A 26,931-nucleotide genomic window follows, 5' to 3' on the forward strand; every position below is an offset into this window, starting at 1 on the left:
GTTTCTCACAGCCGAAAAATTATCCTGCAGCAACAGGCAATGTGAATTATTGTGTGGATTATAAGAAATTGCCATTTTTGTAGGGGTTAATACATTTGTTGTTAGGGGAAATCAAGTCTGACATTATATAATTTTATTTTGTATATATATATATTTGTTGTATTTTACCCCCTTTTTTTCTCCCCAATTCATGATCTCCAATTGCGATCCAATTACAATCTTGTCTCATAGTTGCAACTCCCGAACGGGCTCGGGAGAGGCGAAGGTCGAGTCATACGTCCTCCATACCGCCATACCGTGCTGTAGCGACAAGGAGTTGCCAAGTAAAGCTACCCCGGCCAAACTCTCCCCTAACCCGGATGACGCAGGGCCAATTGTGCACCGCCCTATGGGTCACGGCCGGTTGTTGAAATCGCAAACTTTAGAAACCTTTTTAAACCTTGCATAAACCTACACCCCTCAAATGCAAATATGGTCCTCGAAGCCAGTGCCATTGCGTTTTTTCATTATTCCATTGTAATCAGGGATTGATTTAGACCTGGGACACCAGGTGGATGCAATTCATTTTCAGATACAACAGAAAACCAGAATTCTCCAGACCTCATAGGGTAATAGTTGAATACCCCCCCCCACTACATGTTTGCATTTCCTGCAACAACTGGGGAATCAAATTAAGAGCGTACACCTGTGCCGGTCTCGTTGATGTTTCCATCAGTAATGCATCCTCACCCAGCTACAGTATATACGAGAAACCATGCAAGACATCTAGCCTAAATGCTGCAAAAGCACACTCTCACACACACATATACACACAGACAAAGTGTGTTGTGTAAGGAAGGGCAATTAGCTCGGCCTGATGTGAAAAGAACTACATGAGTAGTAATCCTTTGCTTATTTGTTGTGCAACAGGGCTGAGGGTTTAGCATCGCTTGGGCAGACAGAGAGAGACGCGCACAGCCCAGGTCTCTGTCGTCACGGCAACCTGGCGGGCCCGCCTGGCAGGTGAATCCCGTTGGAATCATTGAGCTCCGTCACTGACTGTCTTGAGTTCTCCAGAGACCTGTAGACATGCTGTAATCACCACTGTTTACAGTATGGTTATGTTCAGCTGTGTGTGTTCAGCTTAGCCGTGCATATTAGTCCGCGCAAACCCTCTGATGACATCATTGTCTATGCTACTTTACCTTACTCATCGTTTACCTCACATTACTGTACTGTCTAAAACCAGTGCAGAAATCTCATTATCTCACCCCAGGTTAATATGCCCCACCGGGACACTAACATTATGTTATAAGTGACTGGTACACTGTTAAAATGGAGTGTTTTGTAACACTAAAACTAGTAGCAACTAAGCTGCCACCATCGTTAAGGAGACAAAACCTTAACTTTCCTCGAGTTTTAAAACACATGGGTGTAAGGGTGTACTGAAACATTCATCCTGAGGTGTTCTGTAACATGGAATAGTGTGTCGTAACAACACTTGATCAAGAGTCGGGCAACAACTTGCAAGAGACTGGGAGTGCTTACCCGGAAAAGGTTGAGTACACTATTATGTCGTTTCGAGTCCTGTCTAATGCAGAGTTTGATCCCTTATCTTTTGGTGCTGTTTCCTCTCTCTTAAGCTCCTAAACACCGGTATGGTGTGTCGAATCCTGTCTAGTGCCGGTACCTCTCTCTTAAGCTCCTAAACACCGGTATGGTGTGTCGAATCCTGTCTAGTGCCGGTACCTCTCTCTTAAGCTCCTAAACACCGGTATGGTGTGTCGAATCCTGTCTAGTGCCGTTTCCTCTCTCTTAAGCTCCTAAACACCGGTATGGTGTGTCGAATCCTGTCTAGTGCCGGTACCTCTCTCTTAAGCTCCTAAACACCGGTATGGTGTGTCGAATCCTGTCTAGTGCCGGTACCTCTCTCTTAAGCTCCTAAACACCGGTATGGTGTGTCGAATCCTGTCTAGTGCCGGTACCTCTCTCTTAAGCTCCTAAACACCGGTATGGTGTGTCGAATCCTGTCTAGTGCCGTTTCCTCTCTCTTAAGCTCCTAAACACCGGTATGGTGTGTCGAATCCTGTCTAGTGCCGGTACCTCTCTCTTAAGCTCCTAAACACCGGTATGGTGTGTCGAATCCTGTCTAGTGCCGGTACCTCTCTCTTAAGCTCCTAAACACCGGTATGGTGTGTCGAATCCTGTCTAGTGCCGGTACCTCTCTCTTAAGCTCCTAAACACCGGTATGGTGTGTCGAATCCTGTCTAGTGCCGGTACCTCTCTCTTAAGCTCCTAAACACCGGTATGGTGTGTCGAATCCTGTCTAGTGCCGGTACCTCTCTCTTAAGCTCCTAAACACCGGTATGGTGTGTCGAATCCTGTCTAGTGCCGGTACCTCTCTCTTAAGCTCCTAAACACCGGTATGGTGTGTCGAATCCTGTCTAGTGCAAAAAAAGTTTCCAAATACTGTAAATGGGAGTCCCTCCTCTTGTTGTATATTCCTTGCTCTTATATGGTGTGCTGATAAACGCCTCATTGGTCATTCCCAAAGGTCAAATATACAGTATTATGCTCAAACAAAGGGTAAAAGAAAATGTCGTTTTGTGAAAGTACAAATGAATACGTTTGTCCAGGATAATAATTCATGAGCACAAAATTTATTTTTCAAGAAATGATTTTGAAGCTTCAAATGCTTACTTTTCTTTGCAAATGTATTTGTTCTGTTACCTCATTTTACCTCTGCTGCTATAACTCACATAGCCCTAAATATTGTGATTGTAACATAATTTATAATCTCACAATGGGCTTGGCAACTGTAGCCTGTAATTAGTGTCATTGCCTACCCTAGGAAAAGCATTCAACTCCCACAGTCTTCTTTAAAATGTTAATTAAAGAATCAATATGTTCGCTATAAACTATTGGCATTTCAAAATCATTGAAATGATTGTATGAGATGCACAGTTTGCCAAAATCAGCTTTTTGTGTTTTGATGTTGCCTTTTACATGCACTGAAACACCAACAATGGTTTTCACAAGACTCTTAAAAACATGAATATTTCTCTTTTTCAGAGTACTTCCATTCTGTTTTTTTTAGATACATTGTATTATAACACTTACATTGGGTTTACATTCAAACACCGCCCACAGATTTACAGCCATGTGCCTTATCTCAAATCGACCCCTTACCCCTACGTCTGCATTTCCCAAACTCGGTCCTGGGGACCCCGAGAGGTACACGTTTAGTTTTTTGCCCTATCACTACGTAGCTGATTCCTTTAATGAACTAATCATCAAGCTTGGATTATTTGAATCCGCTGTGTAGTGCTAGAGCGAAACAACAAAAGGTGCTTCTCTTGGGGTCCGCCACGACCCAAGTTTGGAAAATGCTGACGTATGTCTAAGCAATGTGGTGAACGTTTCACCTCGCTTATCAAAGGGCGAGGTAGATTTAGAACCATATCAATCAAATTCTCTCCGATCGTCACTGTTAATTGTACCTTTAATTCTACAGGGAGTCTCATTGAGACCAAGGTCTTTTTCACAAGGGAGCCTAACATTTGACAATTTCACACATTTTACAAAATAGAAGAGAATTTAAATAAAAAATTACATAGGACATGCTATGCTAACACACAGTGACTGTGGCGTTATACTTGGTTGCCTTTGGGATGCAGAAAGAGACTCCTGTCTTCAACATGCATGTAGCATCCATAAGCTATAAACTGACAGAAAGAGGAAGCCTCTGAAATACTAATTCTATCAGATTCTCCCCCACAGGAGCTTTCTTGGCTAGGAGTGTTTGGAGAGCATGTAGCATTTCCTTGGTGTGGTTTGAGCCTGCGGTTTACCCTCTCTCTGTGTCTCTCTTTCAATCATTCACACAATATCTTTTGTTTTCTCTTCATCTTGCTTTCTCATACTCTTTATATCTCTCTATCTCTCTCTCAACCTTCCTCCCCTCTCCCTCCGCCATGCTCTTTTCAGAGGGAGCTTTCACTACTGCTTTCCTTCTTAGTTTATACTTTCCACTTGGTGAGATAACAAGCAAGGCTGATGTTCACCAGCGGGAATCAGTCAGCCCTGTAAAGACATGACCCAGATGTCCATGGTTCTGCTATCAATCACATCATTAAGCTCATTGTAATGTCTCAGAGGCAGTTTGAAGGAACTATTTTACATGTAGCTTCCTTGTAAACAGACCTGGGTTCAAATGCTATTTTAAATCATGTCAAATACTTTATCTGTGCTTGATTGATCTGGTCTGGCTCAATAAACCAATATAATAGTTCCAAAACACCAAACCTTGCCATTCTGGCACTCCCGACTGGCTAGAGCAAACTCTCATGGTATTCAAAAGATTTCAAGTACTATTTGAACCCAGGTCGGCTTGTGAACTCCTTGTAAAGTCCTGTGTGAAACTGTGAAATATCAAACACCTAAAGTAGTGGTTTTCCTGTGTGCTGTTTCTGACTTATTGTTGTTGGCTCCGAGGCCTCGAGCAGATGTTTCTTTCTGTTCCCAGTCCAATAGTGAAGTGGACTCCGTGACACAATAACAAAGTGTTTGTGGCGAAGAAATTGGATTTCACCCACTGGTTATTTTATTTAGGTTGCACCTCTTTGTGTTATTGTATTTGATTTGAACAGCTTGAGCCAAGTTAGTGTTTGAGCATCCACAGTCTCCATTGAGCTGAGGAGTTCTCTGTGAAAACACATATCCTTGAGGGAGAGAGAGATATTTTCTCCATATAAAGTTTTCCATTCTCTCCATCCCTATTTGTCGTGCCTCTTCATCTCATCCGCCTATGCACTTCATTTTCTATAATGTACACATGCTATGTTATCATTAGGTTTTTACCTCAAGTTAGACCACAATATTAAAAAGGATTAGATTGGAATAGACCACAAAGAAAAGACAGAGGAGAAACCCTGGCACAGCTATACATTGATAATGTCCTTCTTTCCATCCATTATTTTTGTTCCCGATTTGTTTGTGGTGTGTGTGTGTTGCTTTGGGGCTGGCTGGAAGTGTCTCACGTGGGCCTGCGCTGCAGAGGGGGAATGCACGGGGAGTTCAGGGGGAATGCACGGGGAGTTCAGTGGCCTAATTGCATTCCAGAGAGGCTCATTTAAGTTGCTGTTCCAGGGTTTATTCTGGGCTGCCTACACAGGTGGGCGTAGTGAGAGAAGACCCTGGGATGGAGGTTCCAAATGGGAGTCTCATCCCAGCCTACTACGCTCTCCCTCGCCTCAGTCACACCAAGTCCATAAGAAACCTGTTAGAACTGGTTTGGCAAAGAGCTCAACATGAAATGACCAAAAACAAACAAATGCATCTTATCACTGTCCAAGTGTGTTTATAGTTCCAACATCTTGTAACGGCTGTTGGTGGAAGAAGATGAGGACCAAAGCGCAGCACGTGTTTATGTTATTTATTAAACTGAACACTAAATACAACAAGTAAAAAAAGAACAACCGAAACAGCTCCGTCAGGTGCAAACCAAACCAACCTGGGAACAGGCTACCTAAGTATGGTTCTCAATCAGAGACAACGATAGACAGCTGCCTCTGATTGAGAACCACACCGGCCAAACAACACAGAAATCCAAAACATAGAAAATGAACATAGAATGCCCACCCTAGTCACATCTACTATTTTTGTTTGAATTTTTCTGTTAAACCAGATGTCTTGTCTTGGGACCTTAAACCGGATTTCTTGTTTTAATAGTAAGACAAATCCTATATTCACGCGAGCTCTAGCGATCTCTCATTTAGGGCTGGGAATTGCCAGGGACCTCACAATATGATATTATCGCGATACATAGGTGCTGATATGATATGTATTGCTATTCTCACGATTGCGACTCGATATTGTGATTTTATTGCGATTCGATGTTCCGAACATATTGTTCACTATATCTGCTGCAGAGAGACGAGATCGAATGAGAACTAGTTTTGATCAGTCAGGCAAATAGAAGTGCTGAAAACACGTTGGCTCACTATTAATAAGGAAGATGCAGAACAAGCTATAGGATGGACCAGAGTTTGGCGCAAGTGCAGTCGACTAGCGGTACAACAAAAAAAAAATGGCCGCAGTCTCCGTACTAACCATGCGATTAGCAAAAAAAAAAGTATAGATACAAATGTTCTCCTCCACTCCTGACTGCATGTGCTGCCATTCAAGTCCATGGTGGCGTAATGAGTGGACTGGTGGCCATTGTGAGTGTATCCATAGGGGCAAATCAGGAAATAAAAGCAGGAAGTGTACCCATCAATATTTGTTGATTCAACTCAGCTGACGTTACAAAAATACATTTGATTGCGTGAGCCATATCAGTTTACGTTCGTAAGTGTTCTTAAACTTGCTCTTCTTTCTACTCCAATTTCAGAGCACTCTCATCTGAGTTGTTCTCTAATTTATGTCTGGAAGTAGCTAGCAAGCTAACTAGTTTGCTTGGGTGCTTGACTGCCATTGTGTGGTCCGAACACTCTGATCAACCCTACTCACCGGCCAGAGCATCCAGTGTGCTCTCTTAACGCTCCGAGATCTGACAACTCTCTGAATTTACAAACACCCAGAGCGCACTCTGGCACTCCAGAGTGAGAGAGAGTTAGAGTGAGAACGCACCCTACATCATTTGAATGAACATTCTAAATGATTGCATCACAATACCAGGCAGCTATTGTGAGTGTACCCATGGTTTTACCATTAAAATGTCCACAGTTATGGGTTCCAAGTCTGTTCTATTTATTCTAATTCTATGTGTGCTGCTGCTGCATTGTGGATGTTTGCTCCAGCGCCTTGCTTGTTTCAGAAAGGAACAACTAAGTTTTATCACATTGCTAAGAGTCCATGTTACCGCAGAAACTAAATTGCCCCCCGGAAACTAAATTGACTAAATTACCCCGCAGAAACTAAATTGACTAAATTGCCCCGCAGAAACTAAATTGACTAAATTGCCCCGCAGAAACTAAATTGACTAAATTGCCCCGCAGAAACTAAACTTGACTAAATTTCCCCGCCGTCCTTTCTTCAGTCAGCTGTTAGTTGATGCAATCATTTCCATGGTAATGAAGAAGATTCATTCAAAGGATGTAAACTGATGGGGCCATACCAAGTACCAAAAAAATCAACTTAAAACAACAGTAGTGTATACTTGTTGTCTGTATGTTGGTCTGTCGAGTCCAAATGTGAGAAGGATCTGAAAAAAAGGGAAGCACACTAAGGCTGCCCGCTTATGAAAGACATCCTTAACTGGCCCTCACATCTGCAGGGTTAACTCCAGAGGGCTTTGTTTGTTATATATATGTATATATAAAAGTTGGTTTAAACTGAGTTTAAATGTATTTGGCTCAGGTATATGTAAACTTCCGACTTCAACTGTATATATATACAGATACATATATACAAATACATTTAAACTCAGTTTAAACCAAGCTTTATATATATATATATATATATATATATATATATACAATTTTTTTTTTATATATACTGTATATACAGTTGAAGTCGGAAGTTTACATACACCTGAGCCAAGTACATTTAAACTTCGTTTTTCACAATTCCTGACATTTAATCCTAATAAAAATTCCCTGTTTTTGGTCAGTTAGGATCACCACTTTATTTTAAGAATGTGAAATATCAGAATAATTGCAGAGAGAACGTTTTAGTTCAGCTTTTATTTTTTTCAGCACATTACCAGTGGGTCAGAAGTTTACATACACTTAATTAGTATTTGGTAGCATTGCCTTTACATTTTTTAACTTCGGTCAAACGTTTCAAGTAGCCTTTCACAGGATTCCCAAATTAAGTTGGGTGAATTTTGGGCCATTCCTCCTGACAGAGCTGGTGTAAGTGAGTTAGTTTGAAGGCCTCCTTGCTCGCACACACTTTTTCAGTTCTGCCCACAAATGTTCTATAGGATTCAGGTCAGGGCTTTGACTTTCTTGTCCTTAAGCCATTTTGCCACAACTTTGGAAGTATGCTTGGGGTCATTGTCCACTTGGAAGACCTATTTGCGACCAAGCTTTAACTTCCTGACTGATGTCTTGAGATGTTGCTTCAATATATCCACATAATATTCCCCTCTCATGAAGCAATCTATTTTGTGAAGTGCACCAGTCCCTCCTGCAGCAAAGCACCCCCACAACATGATGCTGCGACCCCCGTGCATCACGGTTAAGATGGTGTTCTTCGGCTTGCAATCCTCCCCCTTTTTCCTCCAAACTTAATGGTCATTATGGCCAAACAGTTCTATTTTGGCTCGTTGCGAACTGTGTGAAGTCCATTTATTCCTAACAAAGACTGTAAATTAACTTGCCAGAATTGTACATAATTATGACATTGAAGGTTGTACAATGTAACAGCAATATTTAGACTTATGGATGCCACCCGTTAGATAAAATACGGAACGGTTCCGTATTTCACTGAAAGAATAAATGTTTTCTTTAATGATTTCCGGATTCGACCATATTAATGACTAAAGGCTCGTATTTCTGTGTGTTATGTTATAATTAAGTCTATGATTTGATAGAGCAGTCTGACTGAGCGGTGGTAGGCAGCAGCAGGCTCGTAAAGCATTCATTCAAACAGCACTTTCGTGCGTTTGCCAGCAGCTCCTCGCAATGCTTCAAGCATTGAGCTGTTTATGACTTCAAGCCTATCAACTCCCGAGATTAGGCTGGTGTAACCGAAGTGAAATGGCTAGCTAGTTAGCGGGTGCGAGCTAATAGCGTTTCAATCGGTGACGTCACTCGCTCTGAGACTTGGAGTAGTTGTTGAGTAGTTGTTCCTCTTGCAGAAGCGGCTATTGTGGAGCGATGGGTAACGATGCTTCGAGGGTGGCTGTTGTCGATGTGTTCCTGGTTCGAGCCCAGGTAGGGGCGAGGAGAGGGACGGAAACTATACTGTTACACTGGCAATACTAAAGTGCCTATAAGAACATCTAATAGTCAAAGGTATATGAAATACAAATGGTAGAGAGAAATAGTCCTATAAATACTATAACTACAACCTAAAACCTCTTAGAACCTCTTGGAATATTGAAGTGTCATGTTAAAAGGAACCACCAGCTTTCACATGTTCTCATGTTCTGAGCAAGGAACTTAAATGTTAGCTTTTTTACATGGCACATACTTTTACTTTCTTCTCCAACACTTTGTTTTTGCATTATTTAAACCAAATTGAACATGTTTCATTATTTATTTGAGGCTAAATTGATTTTATTGATGTATTATATTAAGTTAAAATAAGTGTTCATTCAATATTGTTGTAATTGTCACTATTACAAATAAAATAAAAACGGCTGATTAATCGGTATCGGCTTTTTTTTTTGGGTCCTCCAATAATCGGTATCGGTATTGGCGTTGAAAAATCGGTCGACCTCTAGTGTGTGTGTGTGTGTGTGTGTATATATATATATATATATGTGATTTAGGTAGTTTATGCAGACTCTTAACGTGATAAAACTTTGCTGACCCTTGTTACAACAAGCAAGGTGTTGTAGAAAACTATTCTTCAGTTGCCTAGGCAATGCCCCCTACACTGCAGCAGCATACATTAAAACATAATTATTACAACAGACTTGGAACCTCTAACCCTGGAAATTTGAATATTAAAAAAAAAAAAAAAGGTTTCAATTTTATTTTCAGTTTACGCAGTTATATGTTAATTGTGCCATCCTTAATCACTACTTTCAATGTAAAGCCACTGCTGTATCTCTCAATCTCTCTGGGTGGTTTAGCTCAGTAGTAGTTCGTTTGGTTAAGTTAAGTGGCCAACTCTGCATCTTTGTGTGGAATGCTATCATGAGTAGAAGAGGTCATTCAGATTTATACAAACAGGGCGTTCCTGTGGGAGCAGCTAGGGGTTAACGAGTGGTGTGAGAAAAACAGACAGGGGTGGTGGGGGGAGGGAGAGTGAAGCATTCACACAAACGGCCCTCTGGAGTTAACCCTGCAGATGTGAGGGCCAGTTGGGGGACAGCCTCAGTGTGTTTCCCTCTTTCTCACATTTGGATTATACAGCACAACATACAGGAAACCAGTATACAGTACACTCCACTCCACTCTTAGAAATGAAAGGGTTATTCAGCTGTCCCCATAGGAGAACCCTTTTACGTTCCAGGTAAAAAAAACTTTTTGGTTCCAGGTAGAACCCTTTGGGGTTCCACGTAGGACCTTCTGTGGAAAGGGTTCGACATCAAACCCAAAAGGGTTCTACCTGGAACCAAAACGGGTTCTTCAAAGGGTTCTCCTTTAGGTTCTAGATTGCACCTTTATTTCTAAGAGTGTACTGTTGTTTTAAGTTGTTTTGTTTGGTAATTGGTATGGTTTCTTACTAGAAATGAGTAAGCTGCTGCCAGTAAAGCACATAGAATCAATTAGCAAAGTAGACAATGTGAGAACAACTCAAACAGATTCCAAGGTGTCCAGAAAAATTCAATTCAATTTAAGGGGCTTTATTGGCATGGGAAACATGTTTGCATTGCCAAAACAAGTGAAATAGATCATTAACAAAAGTGACTGCAAACGTTACTAACAAAAGTTCCAAAAGAATGAAGACATTTCAAATGTCATATTATGTCTATATACAGTGTTGCAATGATGTGCTAATAGTTAAAGTACAAAAGGGAAAATAAATAAACATAAATATAGGTTGTATTTACAATGGTGTTTGTTCTTCACTTGTTGCCCTTTTCTTGTGGCAACAGGTCACACATCTTGCTGCTGTGATGGCACACTGTGGTATTTCACCCAATAGATATGGGAGTTTATCAAAATTGGATTTGTTTTCAATTTCTTTGTGGGTCTGTGTAATCTGAGGGAAATATGTGTCAATTTGGTGTTTGTCCCATTTTGTGGATTCTTGGTTGTTGAGCGGACCCCAGACCTCACTACCATAAAGGGCAATGGGTTCTATAATGGATTCAAGTATTTTTTTTTGCCAAATCCTAACTGGTGTGTCTAATTTTATATTCCTTTTGATGGCATAGAAGGCCCTTTCTTGCCTTGTCTCTCAGATCGTTCACAGCTTTGTGGAAGTTACCTGTGGCACTGATGTTTAGGTTCGAGGTATGTATTGTTTTTTTTGTGTGCCCTAGGGCAACTGTGTCTAGATGGAATTTGTATTCGTGGTCCTGGGAACTGGACCATTTTTGCAACACCATTATTTTTGTCTTACTGAGATTTGCTGTCAGGGCCCAGAATCTGTGCAGAAGATCTAGGTGCTGCTGTAGGCCCTCCTTTGTTGGTGACAGAAGCACCAGATTATCAGCAAACAGTAGACATTTGACTTCAGATTCTAGTGGTGGGAGGCCGGGTGCTGCAGAACAACAGTTTTTTGTGGTTGAAAACCCCTCCCTCCTTTCCTTGACCATGGAGTAAATCCAGCAGCACGGCCCATTCTCCGAAATCTAACATGACATTGTTGACCCAAACACCTGCTCTGGCCCCTGTTCTCTCCTACAGCCCTGCTATATACACCCAAGCAGGGATCCAGTGAGTGCTTTTCATTTGTAAGACCCTTCTCACGTAAATAGAGAGACCCCCACCCTCCTCTTCCACCCACCACCCTCCTCCCATCCCACTTATCAAAGGTCTGGAGACAACCAGAGACAGAAAGAGAGAGAGAGAGAGAGAGGGAGAGAGACGATCCCTTCATTGTTTTGTCTATGCTGACACATTAAAGGTGGGTTTCTGTTGGGGCTGTGGCTGGGGTTGGTTGGGGGGGTATGATTGGTATGGGTATAGGGGATGGAGAATGGGGGAGGGGTAATGGACGCCGTGAGCCCCCCGCTGGTCTCCCAGTCTGTGAGCTTGACCTGCTTTGACAGTCCTAGACCCAGACCTTGGCCCAGGCAGTCCACAGAGTGCTGGGTTATGGGACTCTGCTGCCCTCCACCCAAACACTACATGGGCCTGTCCCACACACACACCACAGTGCTCATGCACAAATGAATGCATGCGCACACACACACACACACACACACACACACACACACACACACACACACACACACACACACACACACACACACACACACACACACACACACACACACACACACACACACACACACACACAGCAGGACTGGGACTGCACTAGAACGCAAAGCCTCATTATTGTCATTGAAGCTAATACATTCAGCTATATGAACAGGGAGCATGACAAGAAGAGTTAAACAACAAAGTAAGCTACAGAGAATCAAATTGATTAGATTTTTATTTGTATGCTACAGCCGACACCAATTGGTCATACGCACATGTCCATTAACATGCATTGCATACGTACACAAGTCATTAGATAACATAACTCCACTTTGTCTGAAAAGTTGTATGCAGAAGTAGTAGCCTATGCTTTTCCAAACTGGGCATGCCATGGGTCGTCTACTGCCCTGTCCTCCTGTCGTTGTTTATCCCTCTCTTCTTCTGGTTCTCTCCATCACACAGCTTACAGCAGGGCTCTTTGTCTGCCTGCCGGGAGTGGGGAGGCAAAGCAGAGTTTGTTCATAATGGATTATTGATTGGTCTGAGAATCCGCTGGCTTGGGGTTGATGGAGGGAGAGGCGAGGGGACGGGGGCTCTGTCCACACCACTGCTGTCCCGCTCTGAGCACTGAATGTCCACTTTATGAGCCCCTGTCTCTGTACTGTGTGTGTGTGTGTGTGTGTGTGTGTGTGTGTGTGTGTGTGTGTGTGTGTGTGTGTGTGTGTGTGTGTGTGTGTGTGTGTGTGTGTGTGTGTGTGTGTGTGTGTGTGTGTGTGTGTGTGTGATTTTAAAGAGTTCTCTGTGTCTAATGCCCAAAGCACACATGTGACTGACTGCAACTCTCAGTAATGTACCAGTCACTTTCAAAGCTTACTCTCTCTCTCTCTCTGTATGGAGCAGTGTTAGAAGCTCACAGTGTGCGTGGACCTCGTCGAAATCTGGGTGGATAACTTTTGTAAAGCACCCCTCTGTTTGGCAATTTCATTTCTGTGTGCGTGTTTCTGTGTGAGTGTGCAGGCGTGTGTATGTGTGTGTTTGTGCATTTGTTCAAGCATGTGTGTGGGAATAAGCAGTCCACTTTTCAGTTTCTTTCCGTACAGGTTCCTCTTAAAAAAATGTATTTATTTTTATTTCACCTTTATTTAACCAGGTAGGCCAGTTGAGAACAAGCTCTCATTTACAACTGTGACCTGGCCAAGATAAAGCAAAGCAGTGTGACAAAAACAACAACACAGAGTTACACATAAACAAGGTAGGCAGTAAATAGGGCCTAGAGGCGAAAATAATTACAATTTAGCATTAATACTGGAGTAATAGATGTGCAGATGATGATGTGCAAGTAGAGATACTGGGGTGCAGAAGAGCAAGAGTGTAAGTAATAATATGGGGATGAGGTAGTCAAGTTTGCTATTTACAGATTTGCTTTGTACAGGTACAGTGATCGGTAAGCTGCTCTGACAGCTGATGCTTAAAGTTAGAGAGGGAGATATAAGACTCCAGCTTCAGAGATTTTTGCAATTTGTTCCAGTCATTGACAGCAGAGAACTGGAAGGAAAGGTGGCCAAAGGAAGTGTTGGCTTTGGGGATGACCAGTGCAATACACCTGCTGGTGTTGCTATGGTGACAAGTGAGCTGAGATAAGGCGGGGCTTTACCTAGCAAAGACTTATAGATGACCTGGAGCCAATGAGTTTGGCGACGGATATGTATTGAGGGCCAGCCAACGAGAGCATACCATGCTGTGCTCTGTGTAACCAATGAGTCCAAAACATGCCCCACACTGAAATGGCCACTGAAATGGCCCTGAGCCATTTGCTTTAATAAAGCGTATAGTGAGTGAGAAGGAGAGAGAGAAAGTGTGTTTTTAAAGGCCAAATCACCCCCCTCTCCTCTGTGTTTGGAGATGTGTGCTGCATCTCCGTCTCTCTTTGCGCTGTTTGTTGTGATTGAGAGCCCTCCCTCTGGCTGACAGTGTCGTCCATCACAGCGATGAGAGTAAAGCTCTGGCCCTCCGCTCTCCTCACCCTCCTGCCCCTCCTTCCTTGTCTCTCTCCCTGCCTGACACACAGATGAATGTGCTGCAAGACCAGCTCCAGATGTCCTAAGAACCTCCCTGAGATCTGAGATGGAAATAGGCCCCCTTCTTTGAAGGGCTCTGGACCGATGGGAAAATTAAGAGCGGATTTCCTTGTTTCACACAGCAGCTAGACCTTCAGCTGTCTGAGTTCAACATTTTGCGTGTGTGTGTGTGGGGGGGGTTTTGTCTTCCTCTCCACTAACACCCCCCTTATCTCAGCTGATAACGGTTATTTGGGTTTTAAACTCATGGTACGATACATTTATAGAGCTACAGTGTAATAGACTTAGCCCTTCTCAAACCATCACGTCTGCTTCAGGGTTGGGATCAACGCTAGCAAGATGGAGTGGGCTACATGACAGCCAAGGCAGTCATTTCAAGGTTGGGCTTATCATGTATATGAGGATCTTTTTGGATCAGTGGGGTGGGGAGAATGGGGGTGGCACATGTTGAAATCATGTCTTTGATTCATCACAGAAGTCATAATAATGAATGGTAACATTGTCCCTCTGGGGACACACACACACAAAGTATTGTACAGCTAACCTCGTGGAGACGCACAATTTAGTCCCATTCAATATCCTATTTTCCCTAACCCCTAAACCTAACCCTAACTCGTACTCTTACCTAACTTTAACCCAAAAACCTAACCTTAATCTTAACCCTAGCTTCTAACCCTGGCCCTAAACCTAATTCTAACACTAATTCTAACCTTAACCGTAAACCCCCTAGAAATAGCATTTGACCTTGTGGGGATAAACAAAATGACCTCAGTTGGTCAGATTTTTGTTTGTTTACTATTCTGGTGAGGACTTCTGGTCCCTACCAGAATAGTTAAACACGTCCACAGAGACACACATACACTATTAGCCAATTTGTCCTTTTTTTCTTACTTCGTGTTGAGAGGGGAACACATTGTTTCTCCTTCAGCTAGGCTAATCTCATTACAGTTTAATTTGGACATGTGATCGTCTGGTGGATGACAGGCTTAATGCTCGCCGAATACTTACCCAATCAGCAAACCCCATTTAATAACAAATAAGATCATTATCCTCTTTTTTTTACGATTAAACAGTAAGAAATAAACCAGGAAGTATTTATTGAAGGGGCAATCTGCAGTTCGAACAATAACGAAGTGAACTCCCCGTCACTGATTTGGTTAACAGCTGAGGAATGGGGCTGGAGAAATGTAACCACTCTCAGACTAAATGGGGTAAGAGACAGATGGGAGGGATATTAAGGAAGAAAAAGGGGGAGAATGAAGATCTGTTCAGATCAAGGTGTTTACTTGTCAGTCCTTTCCAGCAACGTGAATTCCTTATGGGCGATTCCAAGGTATTTACGCTTTGACTTTAAAATGGATGCCAAACAAAAACCATTGATTTCAAAGTATAACTCTATGCACAAGGAATAGTTTTAACCATTTCTACAGAAAAGTTTACAAAAACAAATTAATTGGAATAACTGTGCAGATGCAAACTTTGGTAACAGAGTTATGGTAAAATCTCAGGTTTTTATGCGACCACGTTTTCCAAAAGCTCTGTTAAATATATGCTCCAAATTATGATTCAAAGATGTCTGCGGAAGAATGGGGTGTCAGCTATGACATGGTACCTTGAATTTGAAAAAAATCTCTTGGTTATTGAACTACAGTAACTGAAGTGGATTTACACCCGGTAACGGAATTACGGTATCGGAATTACATGATCTGTACTACACAGAAATGCATAATTATGGATCTGAATCTCATTCTTCTCATGTTTCACAAGTTTGGACATCACAGTGCAGCACAGCAGAGTACAGTGCAGTACAAAACAGCACAGCAGGACAGGATGGAGTAGAATAGAGTAGGGCAGTAATGTAGGGTAGAGTACAGTGCAGTAGAGCACAGTAGAGTTCAGTACATGACAGTAAAGTAGAGTATAGTTCAGTACAGTAAAAATAATCTCTAGTGTGCTATACTATACAAACTTGTGAATCATATGTTTATGATAGGTTCAGATTTGTCCCAGTGTAACGGTTTTCTTCCTCTTCTGACGAGGAGTATGAAGGATCGGACCAATGCGCAGCGTGGTAAGTGTTCATGTTATTTTATTGGAACAGAAAAACTAAACAAAATAACAAAGAGAATGAAAGTAACGAAACAAGGCGCAGCAACACAAAACAGAAAACAACTACCCACAACCCATAGTGGGAAAACAGGCTGCCTAAGTATGGTTCTCAATCAGAGACAACGATTGACAGCTGCCTCTGATTGGGAACCATACCAGGCCAAAAACAAAAAACAAAAACAAAAACATAGAGAAAAAAAACAAAAACATAGAATGCCCACCCCAACTCACGCCCTGACCAAACTAAAATGGAGACATAAAAAAGGAACTAAGGTCAGGACGTGACACCCAGTCCAGTATGTCTGTGGACGTTAACATCAACACCAGTGTGGACTGACCAAATTTCAACTACTTTTCAATGTCCATGGACGTCCAGTGCTTCGTGGGTGAAAATGCTGGTTACAGTAAATGGAAAGAGAGGGTGCTTATGGGTAGGTGTCAGTAAGAGCTGGGAGAGGTGACCTGGAGAGGGAGAGAGATCGAGGGAGGAGTTGTCTAGACTCAGACTGTATTATATGTCAGCAAAATAACTATAGCTAATTGATGGGTCTACCTTTACTTGTTACTTCTGTGAGCTTTCATTATCCTCCTTCCTCGCGAGGGAGAGATATTTGAAAATATCTTAAAGATATGTAGGTTTTTGGTTACGGAATTACAAGGCACAAGGCCATATTGCTTAAACCTACAGAAGGTCAACAAAAACTAAATATAAGTGTTGATATTAGTTGGCAAGGTCTGTACGTCAACATTATTGTGTTTGATGTATTTTTGATACCTTTTAGTGTGAGTCATTGAAGTCTCTTTTCGTTTTTTTTTTTTTTTTTTGCGATAACTACTATCTGTGTTTTGAGGCTCAATGCTCTGCCAGTAAAATCATTCTTAGACTTGACTTTGATCAAATCAAATCACGGTGTATTGGTCGCGAACACGGATTTGTAGATGTTGTCGCAGGTGCAGCGGAATTGTCAGTTGTCAAATGTTTCTAGCTCCAACAGTGCACTAATATCTAGCAATACAATAGCAATCCACACATAATCCAATAAGTAGAAAAAGAATAGCAAGAAGTTGAGAAATATCCGAAGGAGCTATGTCAGAGACCGGAATACAAAAACAGCAGGAGCACCTGCTCTTTTCATGATACAGGCTGACCAGGTGAATTCAGGCGAAAACTATGATCCCTTATTTACGTCACCTTTTATAAACCACTGCAATCAGTGTAGATGAAGATTAAATAAGGATTGTTAAACCTTGAGACAATCGAGACATGGATTGCGTACGTGTGCCATTCAGAGGGTGAATGGGCAAGACAACATATTTAAGTGCCTTTGAACAGGGTCTGGTAGAAGGTGCCAGGCGCACCGGTTTGAGTGTGTCAAGAACTGCAACGCTGCTGGGTTTTTCACACTCAACAGTTTCCCGTGTGCATCAAGAATGGTCCACCACCCAAAGGACATCCAGCCAACTTGACACAACTGTGAGAAGCACTGGAGTCAACACGGGCCAGCATCCCTGTGGAACACTTTCGACACCTTGTAGAGTTCATGCTCCAATGAATTTAGGGTGTTCTGAGGGCAAAAGGGAGTTCAACTCAATATTAGAAATGTGTTCCTAATGTATTGTACACTCAGTGTATATAAATGGTGTGCATAGACAGTGTGGACAGTATATGAATGGAAACGTTGTGTACAGCACTAGTTATATAGTATAATCCATGACTAGAATAGAGTATATACATATAAAGTTAGGAAAAACCGTATGTAAACGTTATTGAAGTGACCAGTGTTCAGTGACTTTATGTACATAGGGCAGCAGTCTCTGCAGGGTAGAGTACTTTGAAGCACCTGTACTGTCTCACTTATTTAACAGGGACTGTTTAGCATTTAGGTTGTGGCTGGCAAGTCAGACCTTGAATCTTTCAGTAATTCTCAATGGAACATATTGTCTTCAGCACCTTTGAGAACAGCAACGCTGGCGCTTAGTTTTTTTTTTGGGGGGAATAGAGGCCCGAAACCAAAGTGTTCCAACTGGTTTTTAACTTTAAGCGGCTTAGATTGTAACATGTGGACCAGTGAAATCTTAACGTCTGAGATATTCACTCTCTCTGATACAATACAATGGGCTTCTGTCATAGGCAGTGTCATGCTCCCAACTATGTAGGCACAATACCTATTGCGTTTATGCCTGACTTGCTGTTGACATATTGCTCAATCCGTATGATGTCCATGTTTAGCAGATGATAACTGCTTTGTGATAACTTACATAGGCACGGTTAAACTGACATATAGTGCGTGTGTGTGTGTGTGTGTGTGTGTGTTACGAGTAATGAGTAAAGAGGTGTGGAGTCAGGCGCAGAGAGCAAAAGGATGTGGGAAAAACACGCTTCGACGTCAAGGAAAAATAACATGAACAAAAGTAGTAAAACAAATGATCAGAAATAATAACGGACAGCGCGAAACCCGAATAATGCAAACAAAATCACTCCTAACACAAAACAGACGAACAAGCCCGCACGAAACAGAAGCGGGCTGAACAAACTTAAATAACCCCACCCTAACAACCAAACAAGAAACAGGTGATACCAATTAGACAAAACCAAACGAACACAGAACAAGGGATCGGTGATAGCTAGTAGACGGGGGCGACGACCGCCGAGCGCCACCCGAACAAGAAGGGGAGTCACCTTCGGTAATATTCGTGACAGTGTGTGTGTGTGTGTGTGTTTTGATAGCCCCTCATTTCCCACCTCATCCTCTTGTGATCATGGTCAATTATCCACTTATAACGATAGTCAGTCACTCAGCCTGGTGAGTTATGAGCTGTGAGTTATGTAATAACCTGTAATCGTGCTGTCAATCAACCTTCCTCATAACTCCAACTCACTCCTCTATTATTCTTCCTTTCTATATATTTAACATCCCTTGTAGTCTCTTCTGGTATCTTGTCAAATTGAAATGAATCTGAATACAGTAAGGGGCTTTTCGAGGTAAAAAGTTCACATTAGTTGGTGCCTTTGTCCTTTGTTGGTATGTGTCCTGCACTTCAATTGGGCTTTTGTTGAGCCCACATTCATAATTGTGGAACTTGCAACAGTGAGATTGAGACATGAGAGAGAGTGTAAAGCAACTCATAAATGATCTCTCTCTCTCTCTCTCTCTCTCTCTCTCTCTCTCTCTCTCTCTCTCTCTCTCTCTCTCTCTCTCTCTCTCTCTCTCTTTCTCTCTCTCTCTCTCTCTACTCTGGAAGAGTAAAGAGAGCCACTTCCTGTTGTGTGCTTAAGATCCCTGCCATGTGATAGTGTCAGTTGAAGCGGGCGTGGGGATGTTATGTTGGCTAGGCTCAGGCTACTGGTGCTGATCTTGCTGATGTGAATGAACGTTGCTCTGCGGTGCGATTGTGTTCAAAGTGTCGACTCAGCTGGAGTGGCGTCAGTGGCAGCGCCATGCACAATCACACACAGTGGCCCTCTCTGTCTGACATTTCAACAGACTTACATATGATATCACCCCATACACACGCTGACGTGCTTGCTTACATAGAAACGTACACACGTGCTGCACGCTCTGACACATACCTGGAGATATGAATATGCAAATATTTAACGGATCACTGTAGGTGAAGTGGCATGCTTTGGCTATGCTAACGCTGTCTCTTTGTTCTGTCTCTCTCTCTCTCTCAGTCTCTCTCTCTCTCTCTCTCTCTCTCTCTCTCTCTCTCTCTCTCTCTCTCTCTCTCTCTCTCTCATTTCTGTATTGCCAAAATAAGCATGTTGAACAAGATATAAAAGACATTTAGAAACATTTATCATAATTAGTGAGTACTCGATTTCATTTGATCTCTCTCTCTCTCTCTCTCTCTCTCTCTCTCTCTCTCTCTCAGGGTGAGGACAGGCTGTACAGAGAGCTCACAGAGAGTGATGCAACCTGGGAGCTGCTGATGTGATGAAAAATAAAGCCAAAGAAAAGCCAGCCAGTGAACTGAACAGGAGTGGGGACATGGAGTAACAGTGTCTGACTATACACAGCCACAGATAGAGCTCAATGTGTTGCCATACACCATGGTGGATTCTGTCTGACACAGTGTAAGGTACCCAGAGATGTGCGATTCCAGATAGCGCTTGATGTCTTCACAAAGGGCCCTATAGCAGGTGCATCGACAGTGTTGGATTCACTGACTGTCACTGCATGGATGAAGACCGATAGATGGCATTGGATTCACTAAGCAAAGAGTGTCAGATGAACACGGCCTAAATAGCACTGGATGCACCCTTACAGTTGGCAGTGGATGAGCACGGACAGATAGCATTGGGATCGGCTGATACAGACGGAGAACGCTAGAGCTAGATGAGCTACTGCAGATAGCAGTGTAGATCCACTGTTAGCGAGCTAGCGCAGGCAGGGAGTTGGAGTGGGAGGCATAGCACCATGAACCCCAGAGAGAGCGGAGGAGGAGTGGAGGACATGGAGACCCAGGCGGGAGGGTTGGCGTTGGGGGAAGAGGGTGGCAAGGCCAGCCATGGAGGAGATGGAGAAGAGGGGGAAGAAGACAAGGCCTCAGCCTACGACTGCAGCGTGTGTGGCCGCAGCTTCCCCTTCCAGAGCTCTCTGTCGCAGCACATGCGGCGCCACACAGGCGCACGCCCCTACAAGTGTCCCTACTGCGACCACCGCGCCTCCCAGAAGGGCAACCTCAAGGTCCACATCCGCAGCCACAAACTGCGCACACTCACTAGCCACCACCCCGAGGAGGAGGAGGGGCCAGAGGAGGAAGAGGAGGGTGAAGTGGGTGTGTCCGAGGGCCTGGACGGTGGAACCAGTCCGACGAAGAGCAGCTCGGCCTGTAACAGGGTCGTCAACGGAGACGCTAACACAGAAGAGGGCATAGGGAAGACGGCAGTGAGGAGCGTCAAAAGGGAGAAGTGCAGCTCTGAGCAGCGGCCATATTGCTGCCGTCTGTGCGGGTACCAGACCCAGCGGGAGGACCAACTCCTCAGTCACATCGAGAAGGTCCACATCACAGCCGACATGGAGGACGAGACTAACCCAGTGAGTCAGGAGGCAGTGGCAACGGAGGGAGAAGCAGGGACTCAGGTCACTGATGGTGCCTTCCCCTGTGAGACGTGTGGCCAGGTGTTCACACAGGCCTGGTTCCTTAAGTCCCACATGAAGAAACACGCAGGCCTCCTTGAGCACTGTTGTCGGGTGTGTGGCCGTCGCTTCAGGGAAGCCTGGTTCCTCAAGAGCCACATGAAGACCCACAATGGTTCCAAGGCCTCCGGCCGGGGGAAACCCAAGGCAGACTCTCAAGAGGCCGCGGCCACCATCAACGACGTGACCCAAGAGCCAGAGACCAATGTGACCTCCACAAGCCTTTACCAGGTTTGCTCCAAGTGTGGCAACCTGTTTCATGACCGAGAGAGCCTGAGGGCCCACGAGAAGGTCCACAACCAGGCTAAGCAGCCGACACAGGGCCAGAGACCTAGTGACGACGGGGACTCTCCCAGTGCCAAAAGGCGCCTCTTGGACTACCTCAGCCTCCGCCCAGCTGCCGAAGAAAAGCCCCAGGAAGAGAAGAGGCGCTTGGGCCAGAGAATCCCCGAGCTGGACCCAGTTTGTAGCTACCAGGCCTGGCAGCTGGCTACTCGGGGCAGGGTTCTGGAGCCTGTGGAGTCACACAGTATAAAAGCTACGGTAGGTGGAGAAGGGGACGAGGCCCTGGCTGGAGGGACCGTGGTGTACGAGAAGGAGAGCAGCCGCTACATCCTGGAGGGTCAGCAGAGGGAGAGACGCTCAGGGAGACGCAGCAGCGCCAGCGGGGGAGGGGGTAGTAGCCACCACACCTCCCCGGGGGAGCGCACCCCCGAGAGCCTGAGCGACTCGGAGTACCGTCCTTCCTCCCGCCAGGGCCGACGTCCCTCGTCCTTCCAGCAGAGCCAGGCCAAGTCCACCGAGTGCTTCGAGTGCGGAAAGGTGTTCCGCAGCCGCCACCAGATGATTGTGCACCAGCGGGTCCACCAGAGGCGAGACGGGGGCAGGGGTTCCGGGTCCGGAGGGGACAACAGGGCAGGGCAAGGAGTGGACCGCTGGGGATCCACCAGTGACCCTGAATCAGGCTCCCCCAGCAGGCCCAGCACCCCAGGGTACGGGAACTCACCACCAGCCTCCACCCTAGGAGAGGACGCCCCTGAGATGAGCACCGCCAATGCAGTCCAACTGGCAGGTTAGTGAACATACCTCGACTGTTAATATAAGCCTTCTGTCGGGTGACCTTAGTTGGACTAGTGAGGGGGGAATTGGGCAATATTTGAGAGGAAATAGAATGTAAACAAAACCTTTACTCTGACAACAGGAAGATATTTAGCTCTGTCCTCAACACGCAGATGTTGTATGCAAATTTAGAATGACAACAGCCAAGAGATAAGCTTCAATGTAAGGACTATGTTAAGCATGCTGTAGGAGCTCATTCCTTTTCAAGCTCTTTCAAGGCCCCTGATCTTGACACTCTCACGAGCAAACATCTGTTGGTGAGATCCCTATCATTGTGATTCCATCTCATCAACTTAGCCCCATATAGAGTGGGGACATGAGCCACCCTGTGGCGATAGTCGGAACTGCTCAGGATCTGTTTTTGAGTGTGCTTTACAAAACCAACATGATAGACTGTATCATGTCGAGTCATTATATTCTCATTTGTGTTCAAGCCACTGTTGAAAACAACAAGACTGTTGACAAAAGCAGACCATGATGAAAAGTCAATGGGTCGTTTTATGAAAGCTTGTGCTTTGAAAGTGGCATTACAATGGAGTTGGAATTTTTGGAATGTCTGTCATTTCTTCACCGTCATAAACACGGTCAAGAAAATCTTGAGCCTTAAACACTGTGGGGAAACAATCATGATAAACACATACATCTGGGTTGATTTAAGATTCAAGATTGCTTGGTATGTATGTTTTGTTCTTCCGCAGGGTACAGACAGGTATTTGAGTGGGTGTCAGTGTTGGCACTAACTTGTTGAAAATATGTCTCTGCTTATCATGTTTTCATACACAGTTAAGAATCAGAGCTTAGTCTTTCACTCTCTTCCCTGGCGGTTTAGAATGTCAGAAATAGAAGTAGCTTTTCTTCGGGCTCGAGCAGTCTGCTATTTCAGCTTTTCCTGTCTCAGGAACCCCCCTTTTATCTGTGTGAATATGTTTTTGCTCTCCTTTTTTAATTATTTACAGTGAAAAGTCTGTATTATTTTCTCCCCCTCAGCTGTCAACATGAGAATGTTTGAAAATTGAGCAGAGAGAAATAGAGAAATAGCATGAGAACACCCAACCATAGAAGTTCAGTCGACTAAAGAAAGAAAAGAGCACTTGTTGCTTTTTTTAGTCGACATTGTGTCACACACAGGGAAAAAAAGAAAACACCTTTTCATGTCTGTTGTGAACTTCCTGTTTCGCCATCCATGTACTAAATCCTCAGACAGAAACAGGTATTTATTCAGTTAGCATGCAGAGAAGGGATCTTACTTATGATATCCCTTAGGCTACTGCATATAACCTCCTATGTATGAGAACATTAAGAATATTAGCTCGTGTAGTCAGAGCCATGAGTGAGTAGCCTGGTTCCTGAACTGCTAGTGCAGTATAGAGAACTCAACATGTTTGTCATCACAATGACCATAGGAGTCCGCACAAACAGATCTGGGACCAGGCTAATGAGAGATTGAGGAGAGTTTAAGATCACAGCAATGGATTTCTTAAGATACTCTTTGAAGAGGTCGAGTTTCACATGTTTTCCGAATATGGGCAGGGACGCTTCTGTCCTAGTGGGAGGGTCAAGAGACCAGAGGTAGCAGAATGGAGCGCTCGGGTTGCGGGTGTAGGGTTTGAGTACAGCCTGAAGGGAGGGAGGGGCAGTTCCTCTTGCTGCTCTGTAGGCAAGTACCATGGTCTTGTCGTGGATCCAAGCTTCGACTGGAAACCAGTGGAGTGTGCAGAAGAGCGGAGTGACATGGGAAAACTTGTGAAGGTTGAACACCAGGTGGGCTGCAGCATTAGGGATAAGTTGCAGGGGTTTGATGGCACAAGCGGGGGCCCAGCCAAGAGCGTAGTGCAGACAGGAGATGACAACTGCCTGGATAAGGACCTGCGCTGCTTCCTGTGTGGGGTAGGGTCGCTCTCTACAGATGTTGTAGCGTATGAACCTGCAGGAGCAAGTCACTACTTTGACGTCTGCAGAGAATGACAGGGTGTTGTCCAGGGTCTTGTCAAGATTCTTTGCACTCTCGTAGGGGGACACCGTGGAGTTGTCAACTGTGATGGAGAGGTCTTGGAGCGGGAAGGCCTTCGCCGGGAGGAAGAGCAGCTGCGTCTTGTCAATGTTGAGCTTGAGGTGGGGGGCCAACTTCTAAGTTAAGGTATCTGCCAGGCCATGTGTTTCGCCACCTGGGCATCAGAAGGGGGGAATGAGAAAAGTAATTGAGTGTCATCCGCATAGCAATGATAGGAAAAATCATGTGAGGTTATTTCGGAGCCGAGTGACTTGGTGTATTGAGAGAAGAGGAGAGGGCCTAGAACCGATCCCTGGGGGACACCATTAGTGAGAGTATGTGGCGCAGATACAGATCCTCTCCACGTCACCTAGTAGGAGCGGCTTGCCAGGTAAAATGCAATCCAAGAGTGTGCAGGGCCTGAGACACCCAGCCCTGAGAGGGTGGAGAGGAGGATCTGATGGTTCACAGTGTCGAAGGCAACGGATAGATCTAGGAGGATGAGAACAGAGGAGAGAGTCAGCTTTGGCAATGCCGAGAGCCTCTGTGACACAGAGAAGAGCGGTCTCGGTTGAGTGAACCGTCGTGAAGCCTGACTGGTTGGTGTCAAGAAGATTGTTCAGAGATAGATAGTGAGAGAGTTGGTTAGAGACAGCATACTCAAGCATTTTGGAAAGAAAAGAAAGAAGGGATACTGGTCTGTAGTTTTTGACGTCAGAGGAGGGGAGTGACTTCGGACCGTTTTGAAGTCAGAGGGGACACAGCCAGTGGTCAGGGATGAGTTGATGAGGGTAGTGACGAATGGGAGAAGGCCTCCAGAGATGGTCTAGAGAAGGGAGGAGGGGATGTGGTTGAGCGGGCAGGTTGTTGGGCAGCCGGGCCTCACTAGCCGCAGGATTTCATCTGGAGAGAGAAGGGAGGAAGCGGTCAAGGTGTAGGGTAGTTCTGTGGGACCACTGGACTCAATAGGCTTAGCGAATGAGAAGTGGATGTCGTCAGTCTTCTTTTCAAAGTGGTTGTCAAAGTCATCTGCAGAGAGGGAGGAGGGAGGCGGAGAGGGTGGAGGATTAAGTAGGGAGGAGAAGGTGGAAAGAGCCATCTCAGATCCCCTGTCAGACAGTCAGGTAACAGGGCCTAGTAGGGCGTCCTCTGCCCTACCTATACCCTCTATGTTCCACTGGCTGGTTACCTAATCCCCGCTGACGCCATCCAGTCACCCTGATCCCTCTTCTGCTCCCCACGTCTCAGGGATTTGTTATTTATAGAGACACTCCTAATGGACACACATACTCTCAGAGGACACACACACACCTAGCATGCACCAGCAGCATACCTCCCTGCATTCCACTGCTGGCTTGCCTCTGAAGCTAAACAGGGTTGGTCCTGGGTGGGAGACCAAGATGCTGCTGGAAGTGATGTTGGAGGTACCAATGCCCCAGTAGCAGTGATTAGGAACATTGCCCTGTGTAGGGTGCCGTCTTTCAGAAGGGAGGTTAAACGGGTGCCCTGACTCTCTGTGGTCACTAAAGATTCCATGGCACTTTATTATAAGAGTAGGGGTGTTAACACTGGTGTCCTGGCTAAATTCCCAATCTGGCCTTCATACCATCATGGCCACCTAATCCTCCCCAGTTTCCAATATTGGCTCATTCATCCCATTCCTCTCCTCTAACTATTCCCCCAGGTCGTTGCTGTAAATGAGAATGTATTGTGAGTCAACATACCTGGTAAAATAAGGGTAAAATACAAAAGAATGCATGTGCACACTCAGTTATACACACACACACACACACACACACCCACTCACTCCGAGACTTCACTCGAGCGTGCTGACAGACAGGTGATCTGGTTGGCAGGTGGGCAGACTAAGGCCTAGATTCAATCAGATCAAGCGTTGAACGGCAATATCCGGCCAAACCGCATAGCCGATGTTTTGGCGGTGTCGGAGGTGGAACTGCGTTGGATTTTGTCAAATGTGATCATTGTCACGAAGCCACACCAGTCCCACTCACCTTAGAAGTTCAGAGCGAGAAAGTCCAGGCTATATCAAAAATAATCATACTCCAAATTAAAATCATTAAACAAAATAATAAGGATTTATATCAGCCTGATCAGGGTGTAGATTACATCTCACATTCCAGTAAACAAGGCTGCACGGCTGCAACATTTCTCTTAATGTGACTCCGTGCAGCCAATGGCAATGTCCGCTTTGGGTATACCGAGAGCCTCTTGTGGAGTTGACAGCTCTTACGCCGTTCCACCTCCGACACGTCAAGACATCAGCTGTGCGGATGTTGGTTAAAGCGGATGTGATTGAATCGGTCCCCAAGTCATTGAAATCACGGGTTCATTCAAGCTTTGCACTGTTGACAATGTTGTTTATAGTTTGGAAATGCCAATGAACATGACTGGATGTCTGCAGGCGTGTGCTGCTCAGGTGATCAGGTCCATGGAGATGAGGTGATACAATGCTGAGGAGTTGGCAGGTTGCCACCCTGTCCATCACTCTTATCGATCCC

At 44.6% G+C, this 26,931-nt stretch overlaps 1 protein-coding gene across 3 annotated transcripts in view; it reads left to right on the forward strand.

The window, feature by feature from the left end:
- Positions 1-26,931, forward strand: part of LOC118364230 (zinc finger protein 516-like) — a 67,988-nt gene that overhangs the window by 25,085 nt on the left and 15,972 nt on the right. For all 3 annotated transcript variants that reach the window (XM_052489338.1, XM_035745587.2, XM_052489337.1), the window contains exon 2: positions 20,036-22,375. In XM_052489338.1, coding sequence (XP_052345298.1) covers positions 20,581-22,375 — 1,795 coding nt within the window. In that variant the 5' untranslated portion in view covers positions 20,036-20,580. The remainder of the gene's footprint in view (positions 1-20,035; positions 22,376-26,931) is intronic.

Source organism: Oncorhynchus keta, chromosome 31 (genome assembly GCF_023373465.1).
Source record: "Oncorhynchus keta strain PuntledgeMale-10-30-2019 chromosome 31, Oket_V2, whole genome shotgun sequence".
In the NCBI taxonomy this organism is placed as follows: Eukaryota; Metazoa; Chordata; class Actinopteri; order Salmoniformes; family Salmonidae; genus Oncorhynchus; species Oncorhynchus keta.